This window comes from Lampris incognitus, chromosome 5, assembly GCF_029633865.1.
Source record: "Lampris incognitus isolate fLamInc1 chromosome 5, fLamInc1.hap2, whole genome shotgun sequence".
Taxonomy (NCBI): domain Eukaryota; kingdom Metazoa; phylum Chordata; class Actinopteri; order Lampriformes; family Lampridae; genus Lampris; species Lampris incognitus.
The window spans coordinates 69,263,035-69,287,123 of NC_079215.1; the positions used below are offsets into that span (position 1 = coordinate 69,263,035).

General features: G+C 45.6%; 1 protein-coding gene across 1 annotated transcript in view; it reads left to right on the forward strand.

The window, feature by feature from the left end:
* The first annotated feature begins 2,820 nt into the window (after window positions 1-2,820).
* The window catches only part of LOC130113470 (calpain-2 catalytic subunit-like), a 35,669-nt gene continuing 14,400 nt past the window's right edge, over window positions 2,821-24,089 (forward strand). The window contains exons 1-16 of the mRNA XM_056281084.1: window positions 2,821-3,202; window positions 7,060-7,129; window positions 12,245-12,363; window positions 13,048-13,181; window positions 13,517-13,685; window positions 14,724-14,807; window positions 15,098-15,183; window positions 17,405-17,470; window positions 17,651-17,811; window positions 18,453-18,622; window positions 19,043-19,054; window positions 19,504-19,715; window positions 20,150-20,186; window positions 20,553-20,618; window positions 23,300-23,357; window positions 23,440-23,504. Of these exons, the coding sequence (XP_056137059.1) occupies window positions 2,966-3,202; window positions 7,060-7,129; window positions 12,245-12,363; window positions 13,048-13,181; window positions 13,517-13,685; window positions 14,724-14,807; window positions 15,098-15,183; window positions 17,405-17,470; window positions 17,651-17,811; window positions 18,453-18,622; window positions 19,043-19,054; window positions 19,504-19,715; window positions 20,150-20,186; window positions 20,553-20,618; window positions 23,300-23,357; window positions 23,440-23,504 (1,746 nt within the window). The 5' untranslated portion in view covers window positions 2,821-2,965. The remainder of the gene's footprint in view (window positions 3,203-7,059; window positions 7,130-12,244; window positions 12,364-13,047; window positions 13,182-13,516; window positions 13,686-14,723; window positions 14,808-15,097; window positions 15,184-17,404; window positions 17,471-17,650; window positions 17,812-18,452; window positions 18,623-19,042; window positions 19,055-19,503; window positions 19,716-20,149; window positions 20,187-20,552; window positions 20,619-23,299; window positions 23,358-23,439; window positions 23,505-24,089) is intronic.

Sequence of the window (24,089 nt, forward strand, 5' to 3'; positions counted from 1 at the left end):
CTTCGGGCCAGCCTCACAGACAGCAACTGAGTCGGGTCATACTTGGCCTGCTGACTGCCCCTAAGGAAGACCTCCAGTCCTCGTCGGCCGAGGTGAATTACAGCCAGCCACTGCGGGTCCCGGGGGGAATTTCCCCCAGACGGTGCAGCACCCTGATCTGCTGCCCGCCAACGGGCTGTGTTCCAGGATGCTACCGCCGTTTTCACTCCAGTCCCAACTTTGCGGCCCGGTCTCCCTCAGTCTTACGTCCCCAAGGACCTGCAGTCGGCCCGGTTCCTCTTCCTCAGGCACGACGCCCACCGTGCCCCCCTGCGGCCCCCCTACGATGGCCCTTTCCGTGTTCTGGCAGCGGGGGCTAAGAACTTTGAGGTGGACGTGGGTGGTAAGCCGGAGAGGGTTTCGGCGCACCGCCTCAAGCCGGCTCACTTGGACTTGGACAGGCCTGTTCAGCTGGCCCAGCCCCCTTGGCGTGGATGCCCCCTGTCCCTACACCCTTCAAGAGGAGGTGTTTTGGCCGCATTATTCGTCCCCCGCCACGTTGATTGTTTTTCTTCTTCTTGTTGTCATGGTGAATTCTGGGGGGGCGTGTGTAGTGACCTACTTGCAGGTTACATATTCACCATGCGGACCACAGACAGTCCCTTTAAGACAATGGGTTCAGGGGTTAGCAGTGAGGATTGTGGGTAGACACGAGGCTGAGGTTTTGATACAGTAAACTGTTCACTTAAAGAGAGGGAGGAAATAAACGACCCCTCGGCTGTGTGGTCAAAAGGAGAAGTGGTCTCGTCTCCTTTCTGTCATCCTCCACAATACTAAGTCTGATGCACTGCCACAAAGTTCATGTACTTTGTAGCTCGAGTCCCCTTTTGGAAACATACGTGGAGAGAGATGTGATGTCATTTCTGCACACAAACATGTGATATGTGCATGTAATATGTGTACGTGATGTGTGTATGTGATGTGTGTATGTGATTTGTGTATGTGATGTGTGTACGTGATATGTGTATGTGATATGTGTATGTGATGTGTGTATGTGATTTGTGTATGTGATGTGTGTATGTGATATGTGATGTGTATGTGATATATGTATGTGATATGTGCTGTGTGTATGTGATATATGTATGTGTATGTTATATATACGTGATGTGTATGTGTATGCGATATATGTGTGTGATGTGTATGTGATATATGTATGTGATGTGTATGTGATATTTGATGTGATATATGTATGTGATATGTATGTGATATATGTATGTCATATATGTATGTGATGTGATATGTACATGTGATATATGTGATATGTGTATGTGATAGTATATGTGTTATATGTATGTGACATGTTTATGATATGTATATGTGATATGAATATGTGTATATGTGGTATGTGTATGTATATGTGTATATAGTGTATATGTATGTGTATATGTGTATGTGATATTTATATGTGTATGTATTTGTGTATTGTATGTGATGTGTATATGTGTATATAATATGTGTATATGTATGTGATATGTATATATGTGTATATATGTTTATATGTATGTGATATGTTTATATGTATGTGATATATGTATGTGATTGTATATATGTACATATGTGTATATGTATGTGATGTGTGTATGTGTATATATGTATGTGATATGTGTGTATGTATATATGTGTATGTGATATGTGTATGTGATATGTGTATATATGTATGTGATATGTGTATCTGTGTATGTATATATGTGTGTATGTGATGTGTGTATGTCTATGTATACATGTGTAGTATATGTGATATGTGTATGTATATATGTATGTGATATGTGTATGTGTGTATGTACGTATATATGTGTATGTGATGTGTGTATATGTGTATGTGTAGGTGATATGTGTATATGTATGTGATATGTGTGTGTATGTATGTGATGTGTGTGTATGTCTATGTATATATGTGTATATGTGTATGTGATATGTGTATGTGATGTGTGTGTATGTATATATGTATGTGATATGTGTATGTATGTATATATATGTATAAATGTGTATATATATATGTGATATGTGTATGTGTGTATGTATACATGTGTATGTGTGTATGTTTATATGTGTATGCGTATATATGTATGTATATATGTATGTGATATGTGTATGTATATACGATGTGTATGTGATGTGTGTATTTGTGTATGTATATATGTGATATGTGTATGTATGTATATGTAATATGTGTGTATGTATATATATGCGTGTATATGTGTATGTATATATGTGATATGTGTATGTATATATGTGATATGTGTATATGATGTGTGTATATATGTGTGTATGTATATATGTGTCTGTGTATATATGTATGTATATATGTGATATGTGTATATGATGTGTGTGTATATATATATGTGATATGTGTATATGATGTGTGTATATATGTATATATGTGATGTGATGTGTGTGTGTGTGTGTGTGTGTGTAATGGTGTATTTGTGCACATAAAGCTGTGACAGATGTGAGTCAGGCGGTTGGGGGATTCGTCCTCCGTACTCAACATCCTCCTGTATGGTGAAAGTTACTGGACTTCAACCGTCTGATCAGGGAGGTTTTCCTCCGCGGGCCTCAGAGCCACACCCCGTCTTTAAACACGCACACGCACGCACACGCACACACACGCCCCTCTGCGTGAGAGTGTGTGTGGTGTGAGAGAGTGTGTGTGTGTGTGTGTGTGTGTGTGTGTGTGAGAGAGAGAGAGTGTGTGTGTGTGTGTGTGTGAGAGAGAGAGAGAGAGAGTGTGTGTGCGTGGTGTGAGAGTGTGCGTGTGAGTGTGCGCGTGTGCAGGCAGGAACTCGCCTGGCTCCGCCCGCAGATCTCGGGGCGGGTTCTGGGTAAACTTTCCATCAGTCTTCATCACGCTCGCAGCGCGCACGGCGGGGAAGGAGAACTCTCTCTCTCTCTGTGTCCGCTTCACATAACGAGGAAAGGAAAGAAAATGTCCGGCGTGGCTTCCAGTCTGGCCAAGAAGAGGGCCCTGGCCGCCGGGTTCGGAACCAACGCCAACGCAGTGAAGTACCTGAACCAGGACTTCCAGGCGCTGCGGAGCGGCTGTCTGGGCCAGGCGGAACTTTTCTGCGACCCGACGTTTCCAACCGCGCCCGAGTCGCTGGGCTTCAACGAGCTGGGCCGCAGCTCCCACAAGACCCGCGGAGTCGTCTGGAAGAGACCCACGGTACGGAACCGCTCCCTCCCCGTCACCGCCACTCCTGTGGCCGGGGAGGGGATGGCCGGGAACGCCTTACGCGCCGCGCCGTAGGAGGTGCGGAGCAGTCCGGGAGTCTGGCTCCTGGGCCGGTCCGCTGAGGGCTGGTTCGGTGTGGTTGAGGTTCTGTGTCCGTATAAGTCCACACGGAGGACTTTAGTGATGGCTTTGTAAATCAGGGTAACCAGTCAGAAGCGCTCTGACCCCTAGCGGCGGCCCGGGGGGCGACCCCTAGCGGCGGCCCGGGGGACGGCGGCGGTGCGCTCTGCGCAGCGTAACGCGCGCTCACAGTTGTCGACGGTCGCTGTTCGTGTAAGACGTTTCACAAGCAGACTTGCTTTTAAAACCTTTATTTTCACTTCCGGGATAGTGTTGGCCGTCTACTGCCGTTGCATTTCCGGAATCATTTAGGACGAAAAGACCGCAAAAAAGAAAGAAAAAAAGAAAAAGTTTTTATTTCCTGGTTCGTTCAGTTTAAAGGAACGAACCACCATCATCATCATCATCATGGCTTTCATTAATAAGCTCTGCCTATCATGATGGAATGAGTCTCGTGCATGCCATTTAGCAGAAGTTGCTTTGGACGTACGTCATCAGATGTTAGACGTTATCACCAGCAGTCTTCTCCACAGCAAGTCTGTCGGGGAGTTGAAATCCACCGGAAGTGCTGTGACGGGGGGGGTGTGGGGGGCGGGGTTATAACCAGTCTGTGGACCACGGTGCGCGTGTGAAGGGGGTTATACAAGGCGCAGAAACAGATGTGGCCCTGTACTACTGCCGTATGAGTACCGAGTAACGTTACACAACACCTGTTTAGTCCCACACCTCTCACCACGCTGGCTTGCTGATACACAACCATCTGACACCGAGCCACACTGTGCTGTTTGCTGCTCGTGTGCTCCTGGAGTGTGTCTGTGGCGAGAAGGCCGTGAGCGGGGCAGCAGACTGGTTCCTGCCCGGTCTCCGGGCCTCTGACTGCTGCAGGGACGTTCACACATCAGCCTGGTAAGCCACTGGTACTGGACTGGTGTGAACAGCCAGGCAGTCCCCTGGAGCTGTCTGCTTTCCTTCAGCGCCGCACGGTCGTCTGGGTGATGAGGCTTTGTAACACCCCCAGTTTCCCTGCTAAAACTGGGTGGAAGCAATTAGATGATGAGGCTTTGTAACACCCCCAGTTTCCCTGCTAAAACTGGGTGGAAGCAATTAGAGAAAGAACAAGAAACCAGCCTGGATGAGCAGAGCCAGGCCACGGCGCCGGGGTGGCCTGGATGTGCAGAGCCAGGCCACGGTGCCGGGGCCACGGCGCCGGGGTGGCCTGGATGTGCAGAGCCAGGCCACGGCGCCGGGGTGGCCTGGATGTGCAGAGCCAGGACACGGCGCCGGGGTGGCCTGGATGTGCAGAGCCAGGACACGGCGCCGGGGTGGCCTCCAGGACACAGCGCCGGGGTGGCCTCCAGGACACAGCGCCGGGGTGGCCTAGATGTGCAGAGCCAGGCCACGGCGCCGGGGCCACGGCGCCGGGGTGGCCTGGATGTGCAGAGCCAGGACACGGCGCCGGGGTGGCCTCCAGGACACAGCGCCGGGGTGGCCGTGGCTGTCGGGACGGTGACGTGCAGAGGTGGTGCGCTTGTTAACACTGTCGTACCAGCAACACGTGCAGTGGTGTAGCACGGCCCGGCGGAGGAAACGCCTTCGGACAAGACCGAAATAAATGACCTAAAGCCTCTGGAACCAGTTGACAGCAGTCCACATCAATGTCCCGTTTATGTCTTTGTAGAAATAACTTGGAGGGATAAAAACGAGGAATCATTTTAAATGTCATTTCCTCAGAAACAACAGACCCGCAGCCGGAACAGAGTGCTGTCGAGCTGTCAATCATTCAGGTTTCGCGAATCTGGACTGGTTTTCTGTTCTGCAACCCCTGCACATATGTCTGTGGGCGAGTTCGTCTAAAATATATGCTTCTGTAAAAGGTCAAATATATATATATATTTTTGAATTACCAATAGTTCTTATTGGTAAGCTAACTAGCAAAACCTATTTTCCTGAATCCCCCCGCTAGTCTCCCCCCCCCCTGCCGTTGGTGGTGTCGTCCGTGGCGGTTCGTCCTCACAGGCGCCATCTTGACAGAAGACGTCCTGTCACCTGTCCACACAGCCCGTCTTTAGATGAGTTTTAAGTGTTTCTAATGAGTTGGCTTTGCTTTTTTCTGGGTTGGCGGTTAGCTAAAACATGTCTAGACAAGCTAACTTTAGTTTCTGGGTTGGCGGTTAGCTAAAACATGTCTAGACAAGCTAACTTTAGTTTCTGGGTTGGCGGTTAGCTAAAACACGACTAGACAAGCTAACTTTAGTTTCTGGGTTGGCGGTTAGCTAAAACATGACTAGACAAGCTAACTTTAGTTTCTGGGTTGGCGGTTAGCTAAAACGCGACTAGACAAGCTAACTTTAGTTTCTGGGTTGGCGGTTAGCTAAAATGTGACTAGACAAGCTAACTTTAGTTTCTGGGTTGGCGGTTAGCTAAACTATAACTAGACAGCTAACTTTAGTTTCTGGGTTGGCGGTTAGCTAAAATATAACTAGACAGCTAACTTTAGTTTCTGGGTTGGCGGTTAGCTAAAACATGACTAGACAAGCTAACTTTAGTTTCTGGGTTGGCGGTTAGCTAAAACACGACTAGACAAGCTAACTTTAGTTTCTGGGTTGGCGGTTAGCTAAAACGTGTCTAGACAACCTAACTTTAGTTTCTGGGTTGGCGGTTAGCTAAAATGTGACTAGACAAGCTAACTTTAGTTTCTGGGTTTGCGGTTAGCTAAGATGTGACTAGACAAGCTAACTTTAGTTTCTGGGTTGGCGGTTAGCTAAAACATCACTAGACAGCTAACTTTAGTTTCTGGGTTGGCGGTTAGCTAAAACGTGACTAGACAGCTAACTTTAGTTTCTGGGTTGGCGGTTAGCTAAAATGTGACTAGACAAGCTAACTTTAGTTTCTGGGTTGGCGGTTAGCTAAAATGTGACTAGACAAGCTAACTTTAGTTTCTGGGTCTAAAACACGACTAGACAAGCTAACTTTAGTTTCTGGGTTTGCGGTTAGCTAAAACATGACGAGACAGCTAACTTTAGTTTCTGGGTTGGCGGTTAGCTAAAACACGACTAGACAAGCTAACTTTAGTTTCTGGGTTTGCGGTTAGCTAAAACGTGACTAGACAGCTAACTTTAGTTTCTGGGTTGGCGGTTAGCTAAAACACGACTAAACAAGCTAACTTTAGTTTCTGGGTTGGTGGTTAGCTAAAAACTTGATTAGACAAGCTAACTTTAGTTCTGCTGAACCGCTGCTAAATCATCTATCTGTTTTACAATGTCAACGTTTAGCGTCCAGGCTGGATATGATGTAAATGATACGTAGCATTAGCTACTCCAGTGAAAATGTAGGCAACGCTAGACCTACCTCCAATAACAAACTTAACATACAGATTCATATCTGTGACACCCGTGTCCTGTTACTCCAGGACTCCTGTCCTCTGCTGTGTTTGTTCAGTCAGAGGGTCAGAGGAGAAGTGATGGAACATCTGGAAAGGATTCATGACCCAGTGAAGAGAAAGACTGAAGTATTCACTCAGACTGAGGTTTATGTTGTTTAATTGGAATTAAGAAAAGGATTCGTGGTTTTTAAAGCTTGAATCAGACCTGACGTGCTCTGTCCTGACCTGACCTGACCAGAACCTGGTCTAAGATCCTGGTATACCAGAAGCTTGTCTCAGAACCTGGTCTGCTCCTGAAGACCTAAACCATTGCGGTGGAGCTAAATGTGTGGGTTTTTTTTTCCAGGAACTGGTCTCCAGCCCCGAGTTCATTGTTGGAGGAGCGACCAGGACTGACATCTGCCAGGGAGCTCTGGGTGAGTTAAACCAGGAAAAGCCTGATGGACAACACAACTTTGCCCCCCCCCCCCCCCACACACACGTTTGTTTTTCCATAGTTGTGAGGACCTTTGTTTACTACATTCCCTAACCTTAACCATCAGAACTACATGCCTAACCTTAATCCTTACCCTAACCATACCCTAATCCTAATTCTAACCTTAACCCTTTACCCTAACCATAACCTAATCCTAATTCTAACCTTAACCCTTTACCCTAACCATAAACTAATCCTGATTCTAACCTTAACCCTTACCCTGGCCATAACCTAATCCTAATGCCGACCTTAACCCTTTACCCTAACTATAATTTAATCCTAATTCTAATCGTAATTTAACCCTTTACCCTAACCATAACCTAATCCTAATTCTAACCCCAAAACCCAAGTCCCAACCCTAAACTAGACCCCTGAAGAAGTGAGGACTGAAAAAATGTCTTCACTCAACAAGTTCTTCTTACAAAAAAAGGTAGTCTGTCAAGGATCAGGTTCCTTAGAATAGTAAAACGTATACACACACACACACACACACACAAGCCAAGAGTGTTTACAGTCTAGAACATTTTTTTTGGCCAGTCTGGAATGTAAACCAGCTGAGGCCGCATGCTGCCATTTTATTTTAGTTGAAGCTAATCAGGTCTAATTAGAGGGCGAGGCCACACTGCTGTAGTTTGATTACAGACAGATGGAGGAAGCCATTGTTAGAGGGCTTTAAAGTTACAGTGCTGAAGATTTACATGTAAACAAACGTCTTTTCTGATACTTCCTACCTGTGGTGTGTTTAAGCCAACAGCTATTCAATGAATGTCCAAATCCTGCGCACTTGAGTATTTCTTTATTTACCATTCATTTAGGACACTGGTGAAGAAGGAATGACCTTCCCTGAACCGGGGGGGGGGGCTAAGAGTCCATCTGTCACCATTTTAGGGCCCTGACACACCAGGCCGATGGTCGGCCGTTGGCCAATGTCGGGCCGTCGGTGAGTGTCTGTAACCCTAGGTTTTGCAGTGTGTCCCACACCATCGGCAAGAGTCGGACCCCTGCCGGCAGCTTTTCGGTTGAGTCAGCATGTTGAGTGGGCGGAGCCCGTCGGTGAGAGAGATCACTCTGATTGGCTGTTCAGCTTAGTGAGTAGTCTTTGCGGTGTGTTCAAGTGCTACTTTTTGGCCTCGGCGACAGGCGACGTGAGGTGACACGACAGTCAGCCTTCGTCGCCGCTAGTCGGTTTGGTGGGCCTGGGCCCTTACGATGCTGTGATTGCAACTCTTCCCCAGTCCTCTGTGAATAGTACCCATGGTCATTGTAGCGTCTAGTTAATGGCCACGCCCATATTTGCATATGAAACTGGTGGTTGGTTGAGGTAGTTATGCCACTGTATTGTTTAAAAGGGCGGGGACACCTGCAGTCAGGTGAGACTGAAGAGGTCACTTAGATGATTATGTGTCAATAAACGTTGTGTCCGGATGAACTGAGTCACCTTTGTGTGAACACTCAGCTTACCAAAGCCTACACAGGAGACACAGTCACCATACACACTGAGGGGATTCAGGACTGGGGCTTTAAGGAACAGCTGAGGAAACACTCAAGAAGGAAATGAATGAGTTTTATCGCCCGAAAGGACTGAGTGTATTCTGACTTGAAGGAATATCTGTGTATACACACACCCATGTGAATAAATGCACGGGCGCACACACAGTCACACAGTCACACAGAGACACACACAGAGACACACACGGAGACACACACAGAGACACACACGGAGACACAGTACTCCCCTGCTGAAGTTTTTGGAGAATTGTAGGAAATGTCTTTTGTTGCTCACATGTTGATGACTCACCAGTGTAGCATGCCCAGAGAAAACCACAGCTGAACCCCCCCCCCTCCACACACACACACACACACACACACACACACGCACAACCAGCCCACTCATAAAGACACATACACTCAGAAATATTCAGGCCCAGTCACAGTTGCATAAGTTGCTAAAGTGGTTAGCTCTAGCAGAGCCACTTGCATGTCCGTGACAGCCAGTTCTGCTAGAGCTAACTGCCCCTTGGGAAGATCAGACGGAGGAGGCGAACGAACGGAAGAGAGCCGGGTATGCAGATCTGGTAGCCCAGTGTTGGAGGAATGGGTGCGAAGGCCCACTGTGAGCCGATTGAAGTGGGCTGCATGGGCTTTGCAGGCCAGTCTCTACACCAGGTCTTGGGACTCTTGGGGATTTGTGGGCTGCAAAGAAGAGGAGCCATTAAGAACATCTTGGAAGCTACGGAAAAGGCTTCCCATTGGCTCTGGGTGAAGAGGGGTGAGACGTGGTGTAATGCGGTACCTGGACACAAGTCGGGGCTCGATCCCCCCTGGCTGGGTCGCTCAGGTGAGGGTGTCCGATGTTAAGACCCAAAACACCAGATGACCCCAGGTTCGTTACTGAGCATGTGTCCAGGTTGCACCACATGGTGTATCAACGAACTTAAACCATAAAGATTTGAACTGTTCTGTGTTTTTCTGACATACAAGTGGGACTCGTATCACAATAAGTGGTAACATTAGAAGACCGTAGGATACAAAGTCTCCCTTGATGAGATGGTCCATCATAATAATCATTTGTTTACTGATGATCGTTTGGAATTGCAGAGGAATGTAGGCTTGTATCTGATCCTATTCCCTCAAACCTTTTAAAGTGCCCTCGGGTTTAAAAGAACAAGCCTCCCTGCTTGTTTTTTACAATAATTTAAATTTTTTATTTTTTATTTTCAAGTAAACAGGGTTTATTGTACCTTTAAGTATCACATTAAACTTGACAGGAAGTGAGAGGAAAAGTGGGTGGCGATCTTGGTGTAGGCTCCTCCCCTCACAGTTGATTGGCTGAATTAGGCCCACAACTGCTCAGATCGTTACTTATTACTTTCTATTCTATTGCTAATCTCTTAAATGTTAGCTTTCTTACATCATCATTATTTGTTTGTGAATAAGTGCTACCTGTTCATACACTTGATGACTTCCAAGTGACTGGTTGTTTAATCGATTTGTTTTATTTGCTTATTTTATGATCCCAAACTCCCATGGGCTGATTACATATTATTACATTTGAAAATTTAACACACACACACACACACACACAGTGTGCAGCAAATAAACAAACAAGTAACAAGTTGGTCATGTGATGCAGAAAGATCATGGCTTTACGAAAGTTAAAACTCGTAACAGCCTGGTTTTCCTGGTGGTGTGATGGTATGATAATGCGGTGCCTGCATTATCAGGTGATTTATGGGGTTCATTATATTCTATGTGCAGTGGGGTTTTTTGTTTCACAATCGTTATGGTCAGATTTCAGGAATCGGGAGCACTTCATTTATTTGTCATTTCACCGCATGTACTTGCACACATGAAATGAAGCGAAATGCTGTTTTTCCCCCAGCCCACTGCAGCACAACACACAGAGACAAAAACACACCCACGAACTACAAGAACACACATATCCAAACTAACACACATATCCAAACTAAACAAAAAAAAGAAATCACTGTCCAAGGGAACAAACGCCAGCCAGGACGACTGTTGGAACTGCTGTCTGTCTGCGTGGGCTAGCAGTTAGCTTAGCCCGCCCCGATTACACATCCTGTCAGACTGCCCTCCGTGTTTCCTCCTTGGGCGCAGCTCCAGGCTGGGGCCGTGGTCCCTGTGGCAACCAGACGAAGCAGACCAAACCCTCCCAGCCGATCCAACGCCAGTTCTCCCAGCCAGAGACCCGCACACCTCCCCGCACTCCTCACGACGACATCAAAAACACCACAGTCAACACCAGGTGAGGCCGCTGCCAGACTGCTCTCGGTGTTAGCGGAACTGCCAGTCTGCATGGGCTAGCAGTTACCTTAGCCTGCCCTGCTTCCGCGTCCTGTCAGACCGCCCTCGGTGTTACCTCCTCGGGTGCAGCTCCAGACAGGGCCGCAGTCCCTGGGCCCACAGCGCAGCAGACCAAGCTCTCCCAGCCAACAAACAAAGACACAGACGTGGACAAAAACACTGCATCAACGGTACTGGGTGAGGCTGCTGCAAACGTGAATTCACGATGCTATCTTCTGCTGTCACCTCCCTCCGGGTTGGGGATGAGTTGTTGCCTCAAGTGAAGGAGTTCAAGTATCTCAGAGTCTTGTTCACGAGTGAGGGTAGGATGGAGCGGGAGATTGACAGGCGGATTGGTGCAGCATCAGCAGTAATGCGGATGTTGTACTGGACCGTTGTGGTGAAGAGGGAGCTGAGCCGGAAGGCAAAACTCTCAATTTACCAGTCAATTTTCCTTCCAACCCTCACCTATGGTCATGAGCTTTGGGTAGTGACCAAAAGGGTGAGATCGTGGATACAAGTGGCTGAAATGAGTTTCCTCCGTAGGGTGTCTGGGCTCAGCCTTACAGATAGGGTGAGGAGCTCGGACATCCTGAGGGAGTTCGGAGCAGAGCCAGTGCTCCTTCGCGTCGAAAGGAGCCAGTTGAGGTGGTTCGGGTATCTGATTAGGAGGCCTCCTGGGCACCTTCCTTTGGAGGTTTACTGGGTACGGCCAACTGGGAGAAGACCCCGGGGTAGACCCAGAACTCGCTGGAGGGACTACATGGCCAATCTGGCCTGGGAACACCTTGAGATCCCCCAGGAGGAGCTGGAGGGCGTTGCTAGGGAGAGGGATGTCTGAAGTACCCTACTTAGCTTGCTGCCACCATGACCCAACCCCGGAGAAGCAGCTGAAGATCAATGAATGAATGACTCTTCTGCTGTGGCACATTGTCATTTTCCTACAAGCATTAAGAAAAAGGATCCCACCTCAATTTTAGGAGTAAAAATCTCTCACACACATAATACACAGGTAGAGTCAAGGGGATTTAGGATTTATAAAAACGTTAATGAAAAACATTCCTTCAAAGTAGTGGGCAAAGATAGGAGTGGAAAAATAGATGAGGAAAGATGTGTACCCTGCTCCCAGGTTAGTTCAGAACAACCACAACACAGTTTGCTCTGCATTATGGGCAGTAGCATCTTGGCTCGAACACCAATCAAATGTCTTGGATGAGGTCAACTGATCTGTGACACCTTGTGGTTTCAGGTGACTGTTGGCTGTTGGCGGCCATCGCTTCTCTGACCCTGAATGAAGACGTGCTGGCCAGGGTGGTGCCCTCCGACCAGGGCTTTGGAGATAACTATGCCGGGATCTTCCACTTCCAGGTACCATGGATCCACTGCATGCTCCACCCTGCTCCACAAATCACATTCACTCAGTCCCACTGGGAGCTTCCCAGTAAAACCAGTCTTCAGCTGTGGGCCACTGGGAGCTGCAGTTGTAGGTTGAAAATGTGGCTGCTGATGGAGGAGAGTCTTTACATCTGATCACATACTAGGCGTGTGTCTTGGTGGCACTTCAACTATAGAGATACAAGAATGTGAACACAATGTTTTAAATAGTACAAAGATAGAATAGGGTTCACTCTCAATCTTTTTCCAAACTCTTGAGTGCTGGACCAGAATTGTAACTCTGGAAAAGGTCGCACTTTGCATAATCTGATGTTTTAAAACCAAAAATGTGTGTGGAATAATATGTATGAAAACCTGTCCGTCAGCTATGATTATCTCAATGTGTCATGTGACACTACATGAGGAATTAAGGGGTGATCAGGATGTTTGTGTACACAGTGCCATGACGTACGATCTAACAACCACAAATACATGACCATCATAACAACTCTGTACTGTTGTTAAGATTATAACTTCTGCCATGAACAGGAATGTAAAGGTAAAGCTGTCTTCTTTATGTGTTGTACCAGATGTCCTCTCTCTGTTTACTGGCTGCTGTTGTCTGACTGTGTACCAGCTGTTGTGTGACTGTTGACCAGCTGTTGTTGTGTCCTGTAGTTCTGGCAGTTTGGGGAGTGGGTGGATGTGGTCATTGACGACCGTCTGCCTGTCAAAGATGGAGAGCTGATGTTTGTCCACTCAGCAGAGGGAAGAGAGTTCTGGAGCGCTCTGCTGGAGAAAGCCTATGCCAAGTAAGACAACCTGTGTGTCTGTATGTTTGTCTACCTGTCTGCATGTCTCAAAGCCTATGCCAAGTAAGACAACCAGTCTATATCTGTCTGTCTGCCTGTCTGCGTTTAAAGCTGACCAGTAAAACCACAGTCTTCCACTGTTGGTCCCTGGGAGCTGAGCCAACTCTTATTATGTTATGAATATTGTGTTCAGCTTTTATTAATCTCGGTTAATTTCACTTCTCTCATCTTGCTGTGTAAATGAACACACATGTAAGTGAGAGCAAGGTAGCAAGTCATATTCTCCCTATACAAATATACTTGGCCAATAAAACGGACTCTGACTCTCTTGGCAGGGTGAACGGCTGCTATGAGGCACTGTCTGGAGGCTCCACCACCGAGGGTTTTGAGGATTTCACTGGAGGAATCGCTGAGAACTATGACCTGAGAAAACCTCCTTCAAACATGTTCAATATCATTAAGAAGGCCCTGGAGTCGGGAGCCCTGCTGGGCTGCTCCATAGACGTGAGTGATACTCCTCATTCAGCAAATAACACCTAGGTCCAAAAGGTGGATGAAAAAGAGGAGAAGAGATGATAGAGAAGTGACAGAGAGATAGGGTGATGATGGATGATAGAGAAGTGACAGAGAGATAGGATGATGATGGATGATAGAGAAGAGACTGAGAGAGATAGGATGATGATGGATGATAGAGGAGACAGAGAGAGCTAGGATGATGGCTGATAGAGAAGCGACAGGGAGAGATAGGATGATGATGGATGATAGAGAAGTGACAGAGCGAGATAGGATGATGATGGATGATAGGGAAGTGACAGAGAGGATGATAATGGATGATAGAGAATAGACAGAGAGACGATGATGATGGACGATAGAGAAGAAACAGAGCGATAGATGATGATGGATGATAGAGAAGAGACAGAGAGAGATAGGATGGTGATGAAAGATAGAGAAGTGACAGAGCTAGGATGATAATAGATGATAGAGAAGTGACAGAGAGATAGGATGACGATGGATGATAGCGAAGAGACAGAGAGATAGGATGATGGCTGATAGAGAAGAGACAGAGAGATAGGACGATGATGGATGATAGAGAAGAGACAGAGAGATAGGACGATGATGGATGATAGAGATGAGACAGAGAGAGATAGGATGATGATGGATGATAGGGAAGTGACAGAGATAGGAGGATGATGATGGATGATAGAGAAGAGACAGAGATAGAATGGTCATGGATGATAGAGAAGAGACAGAGAGAGATAGGATGATGATGGGTGATAGAGAAGTGACAGAGAGATAAGATGATAATAGATGTTAGAGAAGAGACAGAGAGAGAGGATGATGATGGATGATAATGGATGATAGAGAAGAAACAGAGCCATAGGATGATGATGGATGGTAAGAGAAGACAGAAAGATAGGATGATGATGGATGATAGAGAAGTGACAGAGAGAGATAGGATGACGATGGATCATAGAAAAGAGACATACATAAGATGATGATGGATCATAGAGAAGTGACAGGGTTTTGTTCTTATTGGTTCAGATCACCAGTGCTGCAGACTCGGAGGCGGTCACTCGTCAGAAGCTGGTGAAAGGCCATGCCTATTCACTTACAGGAGCTGTGGAGGTGAGGCCACTTCCTGTCTGTATGACCACAGGAAGTCCTGCAACACTCATACTCCCTCTTAACATTAGTAGTAGAAGTAGTAATGATAACAATAACCATAATAATACTCTGTATACACACACAAACCTATTCCATGTGTAGGTCAGGACTTGCCTTGTATGACAAAGGCTTGCACCATACAACTTCTTAATTGTACCCAAACGTGCTTTATGAATCAAATCTGATTGATTAGCGGTGAGAGAGAGGGTGTTGTGGTCCAGCATGGAGCTCTCGGGTGTTTTTGTATCCAGGTGAATTATCGCGGTCGGAGGGAGAAGCTGGTGAGGATGAGGAATCCCTGGGGTCAGGTGGAGTGGACTGGAGCATGGAGCGATGGGTAAATGCTAATTTTTCTTAAAAGTTTACCACACAAACCAACCAACGGACCAGATAAAATCACATTAGGCAAGATGTAGATTAGGTGAAGTGAAAGGAGATCAAATAGGATTCAGATATTAAATAAAGAGTGAGATCATGATAGCATCACACAACGCAGATAGGTTTTCTATCCTATCTGTGTCTGCTGACATGTATGATGGATATTAAGGGGTGTAGATTTGGAGGACAGTAATGGTGGTACCCATGTATAAATGATATAAAGGGGTGTAGATGTGGAGGACAATAATGGTGGTATCCCTGTATACATGATATGAAGGGGTGTAGATGTGGAGGACAGTAATGGTGGTATCCCTGTATACATGATATGAAGGGGTGTAGATGTGGAGGACAGTAATGGTGGTACCCATGTATAAATGATATAAAGGGGTGTAGATGTGGGGGACAGTAATGGTGGTACCCATGTATAAATGATATAAAGGGGTGTAGATGTGGAGGACAGTAATAGTGGTACCCATGTATAAATGAGAGAATGGGGTGTAGATGTGGAGGACAGTAATGGTGGTACCCATGTATAAATGATATAAAGGGGTGTAGATGTGGGGGACAGAGATGGTGGTACCCATGTATAAATGATATAAAGGGGTGTAGTTGTGGAGGACAGAGATGGTGGTACCCGTGTATAAATGATATAAAGGGGTGTAGATGTGGAGGACGGAGATGGTGGTATCCATGTATAAATGATATAAAGGGGTGTAGCTGTAGAGAGAAATAATAGAGGTGGGGGTTAGACTGAATGTGTGTGTTTTTGTGGAACATCAGGAATCAGGAACAATTTACTGTCATTTCATTCATGTACTTGCATACACAAAAGAAACGAAATGTCGTTTCTCCCAGCCCACAGCAGTGCATCACAAAGACAAAAAACACACCCCAAATTTCCCAAAAACGACACCACCAAAAACATAAAAAAACAGAGAGAACAAACCAAAAACACAAACGGTTAACAACACAGTCCAAAAATTAACTGTGCAGAGAACGAACGCCAGCCAGGATGACTGTCAGAACTACCGGTCTGATGGGCTAGCAGTTAGCTTAGCCTGCCCCGCTTCCACGTCCTGTCAGGCCACCCTCGATGTTTCCTCTTCAGGCGCAGATCCAGGCAGGGCCATGGTCCCTGGGCCCACCTGATGCAGCAGACCAGGCTCACTCAGCCGACCCAATGCCAGCTGTCCCAGGCAGACACCTTCAACACACCTCCCCGCACGCCACACGACGACACAAATGCAGACACAGATAAAAACACTGCACAGTCAGCGCTAGGTGAGGCTGCCGCCAGACCGTCCTCGGTGTTATCTCGGTGTTATCAGAACTATCGGTTTGCATGGGCTAGCAGTTAGCTTAGCCTGCCCCGCCTCCGCGTCCTGTCAGACCGCCCTCGGTGTTTCCTCTTCAGGTGCAGGTCCAGGCCGGACCATGGTCCCTGGACCCACAGGACGCAGCAGACCAAGCTTTTCCAGCCGATCCAACGCCAGCTCTCCCAGCTGTCAAACGAAATCAGCGATCACAGACGTAAATCCTCCAAAAGCTCTTCACATGATGACACAGATGTAGACGTAGACGTGGACAAAGACACTGCGTAGTTGGTACTGGGTGGTGCAGCTGCAAACGGGAGTTCACGCCGCCATCTTCCATCTCCCATCTCACCCCAGCTTCTCTCAAGTCTACCCAGAGAATATAGTTTCTAACACTCGCATGTTGTCCTTCCAGTTGCCTCATATGTTATTGGTCGCCTCCGTCACATGAGTCTCTCCATCTTTAATGCCCCCACATGACACAGAGGTGATTATCATAGTGTGGATGTAAGAAAAAGCATCGGTTTTCAGCTGTGTCATATGTCTGGTTGTTTGCTGAATTTGTAATGAGGACAACCAGTTGTACCATCCTAGACCCATTCCATCATGTTCTCACACCAAAACATGGGAAAAGTTTACAAGCCCCTCAAGTCTGTCTCTGGCAGGTGATGCTAGTCATCAATCGTGTTTTGTCACGATTGTTTGGTCAAACAACAACTGCACCACTCAGCCGGAGGGCTGAGAGTTTCACTGACCGCAGGAGACATCAGTTTGTTGACTTCTGATTGGTTGGCTAGAGATGAGTCATCAGCAAAGTGGCCTCTGATTGGTTGGCAGTAGATGAATGATTGGTTTGTTTCCCTCCAGGTCGTCTGAGTGGAGCCATGTGGAGGGAGACTGTCCGCACGCCAGTGCAGAGGATGGAGAATTTTGGTGGGTGGAGTTTTTTTTTTCTTTTCTCAAGAATCGTGTGCATGGATGGATGGATAGATCAGAATCAGAATACTTTATTCACCCCGAGGGGAAATTGGGAAATAAATAAATAGATGGATGGATGGTGGGATTTAGAGAACATTGGCCCTGGGCTCATGACCTCTCTATGTGTCTTGGCAGGATGTCTTTCAGTGAATTTCTGAGACACTACTCTCGCATCGAGATATGCACCCTGACCCCCGACACCCTCACAGACGACTCGGTCAAACACTGGAGCGTCACCAAGTTTGACAGCAACTGGAGAAGAGGATCCACAGCCGGTGGCTGCAGGAACAATCCCTGTACGAGCCATAACCTATAACCTCTTCACTTTTTCATTTAACCTGGTTTACCGTTGTGGTCTATCCCAGCATGCACTGGTCTCATGACAGGAGACACCCTGGACAGATCACCAGTCCATCACAGGACACTCACACACTCCATTCACTCCTCTGGAGCAGTCAGAGTGTCCAGTGTAGTTGACATGTGTGATTGCCATGTGGGAGAAGAACATGTAAACTCCACACAGAAGGACTGGAATCAAACCCACAACCTTCTGACTATCAGCAGACAGGGCTTAACAGTATTTGGCAGCTTATTATTCACAGATAGGTCATACTTACAAGTAGGTCATATCTTCCTGGCCATATATGGCCTATTTGTGATTGTTATATGTATGTATTATTGTATAATCTCTGTGTATTTGCAGATTAGATGTTTAAACATTCTGGTATCATTAGAGCACATAGTTATCTATTACAGTTAATGTTAGGGGTCCAGAGGTTTTTCTTCCTTAAAAAATTCAGGTCGCGTTCCCGTGCATTTATGTTGACTGTACCAACAAGACAAATCCCAGTGTTGGTGCAGTTACTGGGCTGCTGATAAACTTGACCTTGCCAGTGACAGTCATGAGACTTTTTGACCTGTGACCTGTCCTCTTCAGACACATTCTGGATGAACCCTCAGTTTGTCATCAAGCTGGAGGAAGAGGATGATGACCCAGACGATGGAGAAGTGGGCTGCAGCTTCGTGGTGGGTCTGATCCAGAAAAACCGCAGACGCCTCAGAAAGGCCGGAGAGGACATGCACACCATCGGCTTCGCCATCTACGAGGTGAGGAGATCCACTGGAATAGCGACGGCTTTGAAATTTGACCTCACCTCTGTGTGTGTGTGTAGTGTGTACATATTGTTTGTGAGCCGCTATTTGAGATTTTATGGTCACTTAAGAACAGAGTAGATGCTTTGGTTAAATGTTTCTTCTTTGAAAATTGTTTTCCTCCAGCGGCATGTTAGCATTGTTAGCATCGTTAGCATCTTAGCATTAGTCGTTGAAACCATGGGAATGGGCTAGCTGCAGCATCAGGCTTAGTCTAACAATGCTAATGTTAGAATTAGCCTGATGCTGCAAAGACCAACTGAAATTCAAAATATAGACTTAGTGGTTTAAATATTTCTTTAGATATACCTGATATTACTGTGTATGGTTGTCGTCAAATAAAATTAACTTATTTTCTGTTCTGTTCTTGTTTAGGTTCCACAACAGGTGAGCACTAAATCTGCACCAACCTCTTAAGGTCAAAGGTTAGAGAGGTTGACAATCACTCTTCTCTATTTTGGACTGTTAAACTTCATTACAGAGTTTGAAACGGTCTTGTCCACTAAACTCCAGACAGCAGGTCCCATGGTGAAAGGTTCATAATTTTAAAAAAAAGTGACTTAAAATCAAGTTTTATGTTGACAAACCACTGATTTTTTTCCAGCCAGATTTCAGAGTTTCAAAAAATGAATTTTAAGGTAAAAAAGTTGTTCCATAATAACAATGTTTGGAAACAGAGGTCTGGAAGCTGAATACAGAACACTAATAACTGAGTAAACAGAAATAAACAACAGGAAATATGCAGAAGAAAATCTTTAAATGAGCCCTGAAGATTGGCTCTGCCTTTCTTTAAATCAATTTTATCGCTGTCTCTGATCGGCTGGTCCTCCTGTCAGTTCCATGGGCAGAGGGAGGTTCACCTGGATAAGAATTACTTCATGACGCACGCCCAGACGGCACGCTCCGAGACCTTCATCAACCTGCGGGAGGTCAGCTCGCGTTTCAAACTGCCGCCGGGGGAATACCTGATCGTCCCCTCCACCTTCGAACCACACCTCAACGGAGACTTCTGCATCCGTGTCTTCTCCGAGAAACAGTCTGAGACCCTGTAAGACCAAAGCACATACACACACACTCTGCTGGTATGTGAGTAAATAAGTGTCTGAGTGTTCATGTGATAGCATTACTGCTCCGTGTTAGGGGATGCACGTGTAGATATCCCTATGAATGAATTCTTTATGACATTTACTGTGTGAGTGCTGGTATGCTGTCATACCCGTTCACACTAACGTGTTGTCAGGAAAAAGATGAACATCTGGAAAGATTGCTGTTTCCAGTAAAAATGTTGATCAAAGACAATATCTGGTGCCATACAAACCTTCAGGATTGTAACTTTAACAATAAAGACATCCTCAACAACAGCCACCAACAGCCTCAACTCAGTGGCAGTGGACGTTAATGGATGTTTCTGTTGGCGTTTATCTGTTCTATCAGCTTTTCATGAAGCTGATAATGCTCCTGTCCTCTGCTCTCTCTCCTCAGGCCCTGTGACGATCCTGTCAGTGCTGAACTAGAAGATGTAAGTAGTCTGAACCACCATTCAAATACAGTGACAACTCACTTGGAATTTTTCTAATACACAAATACTGTGCTGGACCCATACTCGACTCAGTATAGTTATAGTACTTAATTAGTATGACATTGTACCCATAGTGGACCTAGTTTGACTTTGGTACCCTGTCAGTACCCTCTGGTGCTAGACACGTCACGGTGTCTTAACACCTTTCAATGGGACAGATTGAACCAAACTGTAAAGAAACATGATAGACCAGTATGGGTCCGGCCTGACACAATAACAGAGGCAACAACCAAAGCTTTGACTGGGATAGTATAGTGCAGATTGTGGAGAACTGATTGGAGGACTTGTCTCTTCAATGGTGAACAGGAAGTGGTTTCTGATGAGGACGTGGACGCTGGATTCAGAGGCCTGTTTACCAAGCTAGCTGGAGATGTAAGTCCTGTTTTACTACTTCTACTTATCTACATGGAGGTTTTTGTCATCATCCACAGATTGTGTGGTGCTTTAGCAGCTTTTTCATGTCTTATGAAGCTTTGTCTAGCAATGCTTGACAACAATTTTTCAACGTTTGTTCAATCTTCTATTGCTTCTCCCTGGAAAACAGGTTTTGCATTCATTCCATTCCCCATGTTAATTCTGCCGCTTTTACTCAGTTTCAAGCAATTACAATTTCAGTGTTAGAATGCAGTCTCCATCCGACTATGGCCGGACTCGATGAAGCAGCAATCATTGGCAACGCTGTCTTGGGGAGGGGGGCGGAGTCGGCTTGTCTTTGTCACGTGAATGCGTCTCTGTGTGTCGGAAAAAAGCAGTGGTTCGGCCTGGAGTCGCCTTGTCACAAAAGTGGGGAGGCGTCTCCTTCCAGACTGCCGGCCGGAGAGATGCAGTTTGGCGAACGCATGCTGTACAAGGGTGGGTGTTTGAATTAAAATAGGGATCGATTGGCCACTAAATTGGGAGAAAAAAAGGGAAACGTCAGAAATAATAAAAAAAAAAGAATACAGTCTCCAATATTATCTCCTCCTCCTGCATCTTAGATATCATTCCCACTAAGCTGCTAAAGGAGGTATTTTCAACTGTTAGCCCCGTTGTTCTGCAAATTCTTAATAATTCTCTGGCCTCTGGTTCTTTTCCAGACAGTTTTAAGCATGCCATTGCTGAAGAAACCTAATTTTGATCGCTTGACCTTAAGTAACTACAGACCAATTTCCAAATTGTCTTTTTTTATCTAACATTCTGGAGAGAGTAATTTCTTCTCAGTTGATTTCTTTTATCAGAATACTTCAGAATCAGAATACTTTATTCATCCCCAAGGGGAAATTGGGTACTAGTATTATGAACATTAATAGTGTTTTTAACAGTTTCCAGTCTGGTTTTAGAGCACGTTATAGTACTGAGACAGCTCTAGTTAAGGTCACTAATGACCTACTGCTGACTGCAGACAGACGTGATTGCTTGAGTTTAGTTCTTTTAGACTTATGTGCTGCCTTTGACACAGTCGATCACAGCATCCTCTTACATCACTTATAGATTTGGGTTGGCATCAAGGGCTTGGCTCCTAGTTTATTATGCTTTTACCTAACCAGTAGAACTCTGTTTTCTATATACATGCTCCCCCTTGGCCAGGTCATTCTAAATCATGGTGGATTTTACCAGTTTTATGCTGACGATACTCAGTTATACATACCACTAAAACCCACAAATCCTAATGCCCTAGCAAATCTCACAACTTGCCTCTGTGACATTAAATTCTGGATGTCGGAAAATTTTCTCAAATTTAATGATGATAAGTCAGGTCATTCTGTTCAGTCCTGAAAATTCCATCAGCCCTTTTGTTACTAATCTTGGTGGTCTGTCAGGTAGTCTTACACAGGCTGCTAGGTATCTTGGGGTAATATTCGATGCTAACTTCAGTTTTGATAATCAGATCAAACATGTTGTTCAGTCATGCTTTCTCCAGCTCAAGCTAATCTCCAAAAGTAGGTCATTTTTATCAATTGCCGATCTGCAAAAAGTTGCACATGCTTTTATCTTTTCTCGGCTTGACTATTGTTGTGCACTTTATTTTGGCATCACCAAGGGCTCCCTCCACCGTCTGCAGTTGGTACAAAACTCCACTGCTCAGCTCATTACCGAGACAAAGCGAGATGACCATATCACTCCTGTGCTTGCCTTCCTACACTGGCTCCCTGTTTGTATTTTGAATTGATTTTAAAATTTTACTGCTCACTTTTAAGGCTTTAGATGGTCTTGCTCCTACATACATTTATGATTTATTGATCTGGTATATGCCCTCATGACCATTAAGACCTGCAGATGGAGCCCTGCTGGTTATTCCCAGGTCTTGGTTTGTTACAAAGGTGATCGGGCTGTTGCTGTTAGAGCCCCCACACTACAGAACTCTCTTTCTGTTGAACTATGACAAACCAAGTCTCTAGCTTCTTTTAAATCTTGACTTAAAACTTTTCTTTTCATGAAAGCTTTTACACTACTACTACTACTACTTTTGGCTGCTCCCGTTAGGGGTCGCCACAGCGGATCATCTGTTTCCATTTCTTAAGTTCCAACTCTCACCTCCACATGCCTACCCTTCCTCCTCTCTAGCTGCCTCTGGACATGCCTTCCCCCTCTCCTTCTCCTTCGCCCAACAGTAGCATAGTTTCCACTGACACCCTGCTGGTTAACAGTACCGGTGGCGGTCGTTGGTAACCCGGGCCTCGACCGATCCGGTATGTAAGTCTTATTTATGATCCGCATATTTGATTTGGCAAAGATTTTACGCCAGATGCCCTTCCTGACGCAACCCTCCCCATTTGTCCGGGCTTGGGACCGGCACTAAGGATGCACTGGCTTGTGCATCCTCAGTGGCTGGGTTTTCATGAAAGCTTTCACAAATGTTTGATATTTGTTTTTATTTATGCTGTTTTTATTTTTACTCTTATTGGATCTTACTCTTATTTTTGCCTTGTCTGGTTTTATTTTTTTGTGAAGCGCTTTGTAACATTGTGTCAGAAAAGTGCTTTATAAATAAATTATTTATTATTATTATTATAATATAGACAATATGTAGAAATAAGTAGAAAATATTAATTTCCTGTTCCAATATTTTTTAGGATATGGAGATTTCTGTGGTGGAGTTGAAAACAATTCTGAATAAAATAGTCGCCAAACGTAAGTCTGAGCGTTTCTACATTCAGTTCCAGTGTGATTGTTTAAATACATCCTGATTTATTGTGACTGTTGGTCTTTACAGGAACTGACATCAAAACTGATGGCTTCAGCATGGAAACCTGCAGGACCATGGTCAACCTGATGGACGTATCTTTTCCCTCAACCTGCCTGTATAAATAACAGCATATTCAGAACAGAATCATATTTATTGGTCATGTAGGTTTGCACATACATGGAATGTGACTGGTGTCGTGGCTCTCTCAGTGTACTGAACATAGAATAACAACACTACAGCACAACAATCTTCACATATACACACAAGGACTGACTTATACAGGTGACATAAGAGGTGATAAAGTGCAGTGGTGCAGAGAATATATCAGAGATGCTGAAATAGATGTTAGCAGCTTACTGACACATGCCTGAGGTAGATGTACATGACAGAGTGTACTAGTATACCTACAATGTACAGTGTAGTATATACAACATGTACAGTACAGTATATACAACATGGTTGGATTTGTTGACAGTGTTAAGTGTTCATTTGAATGACAGCCTGCAGAAAGAAACTGTTTTTAATATCTGGTTGTTTTGGGGTACTGTGCTCTGTAGCGCCTACTAGAGGGGAGGAGTTGGAACAGGTTGTGACCAGGGTGTGATGGGTCTGCAGTGATGTTGCCTGCCCGTTTCCTGAGTCTGGAGGTGTATAAGTCCTGAATGGAGGGCAGGTTG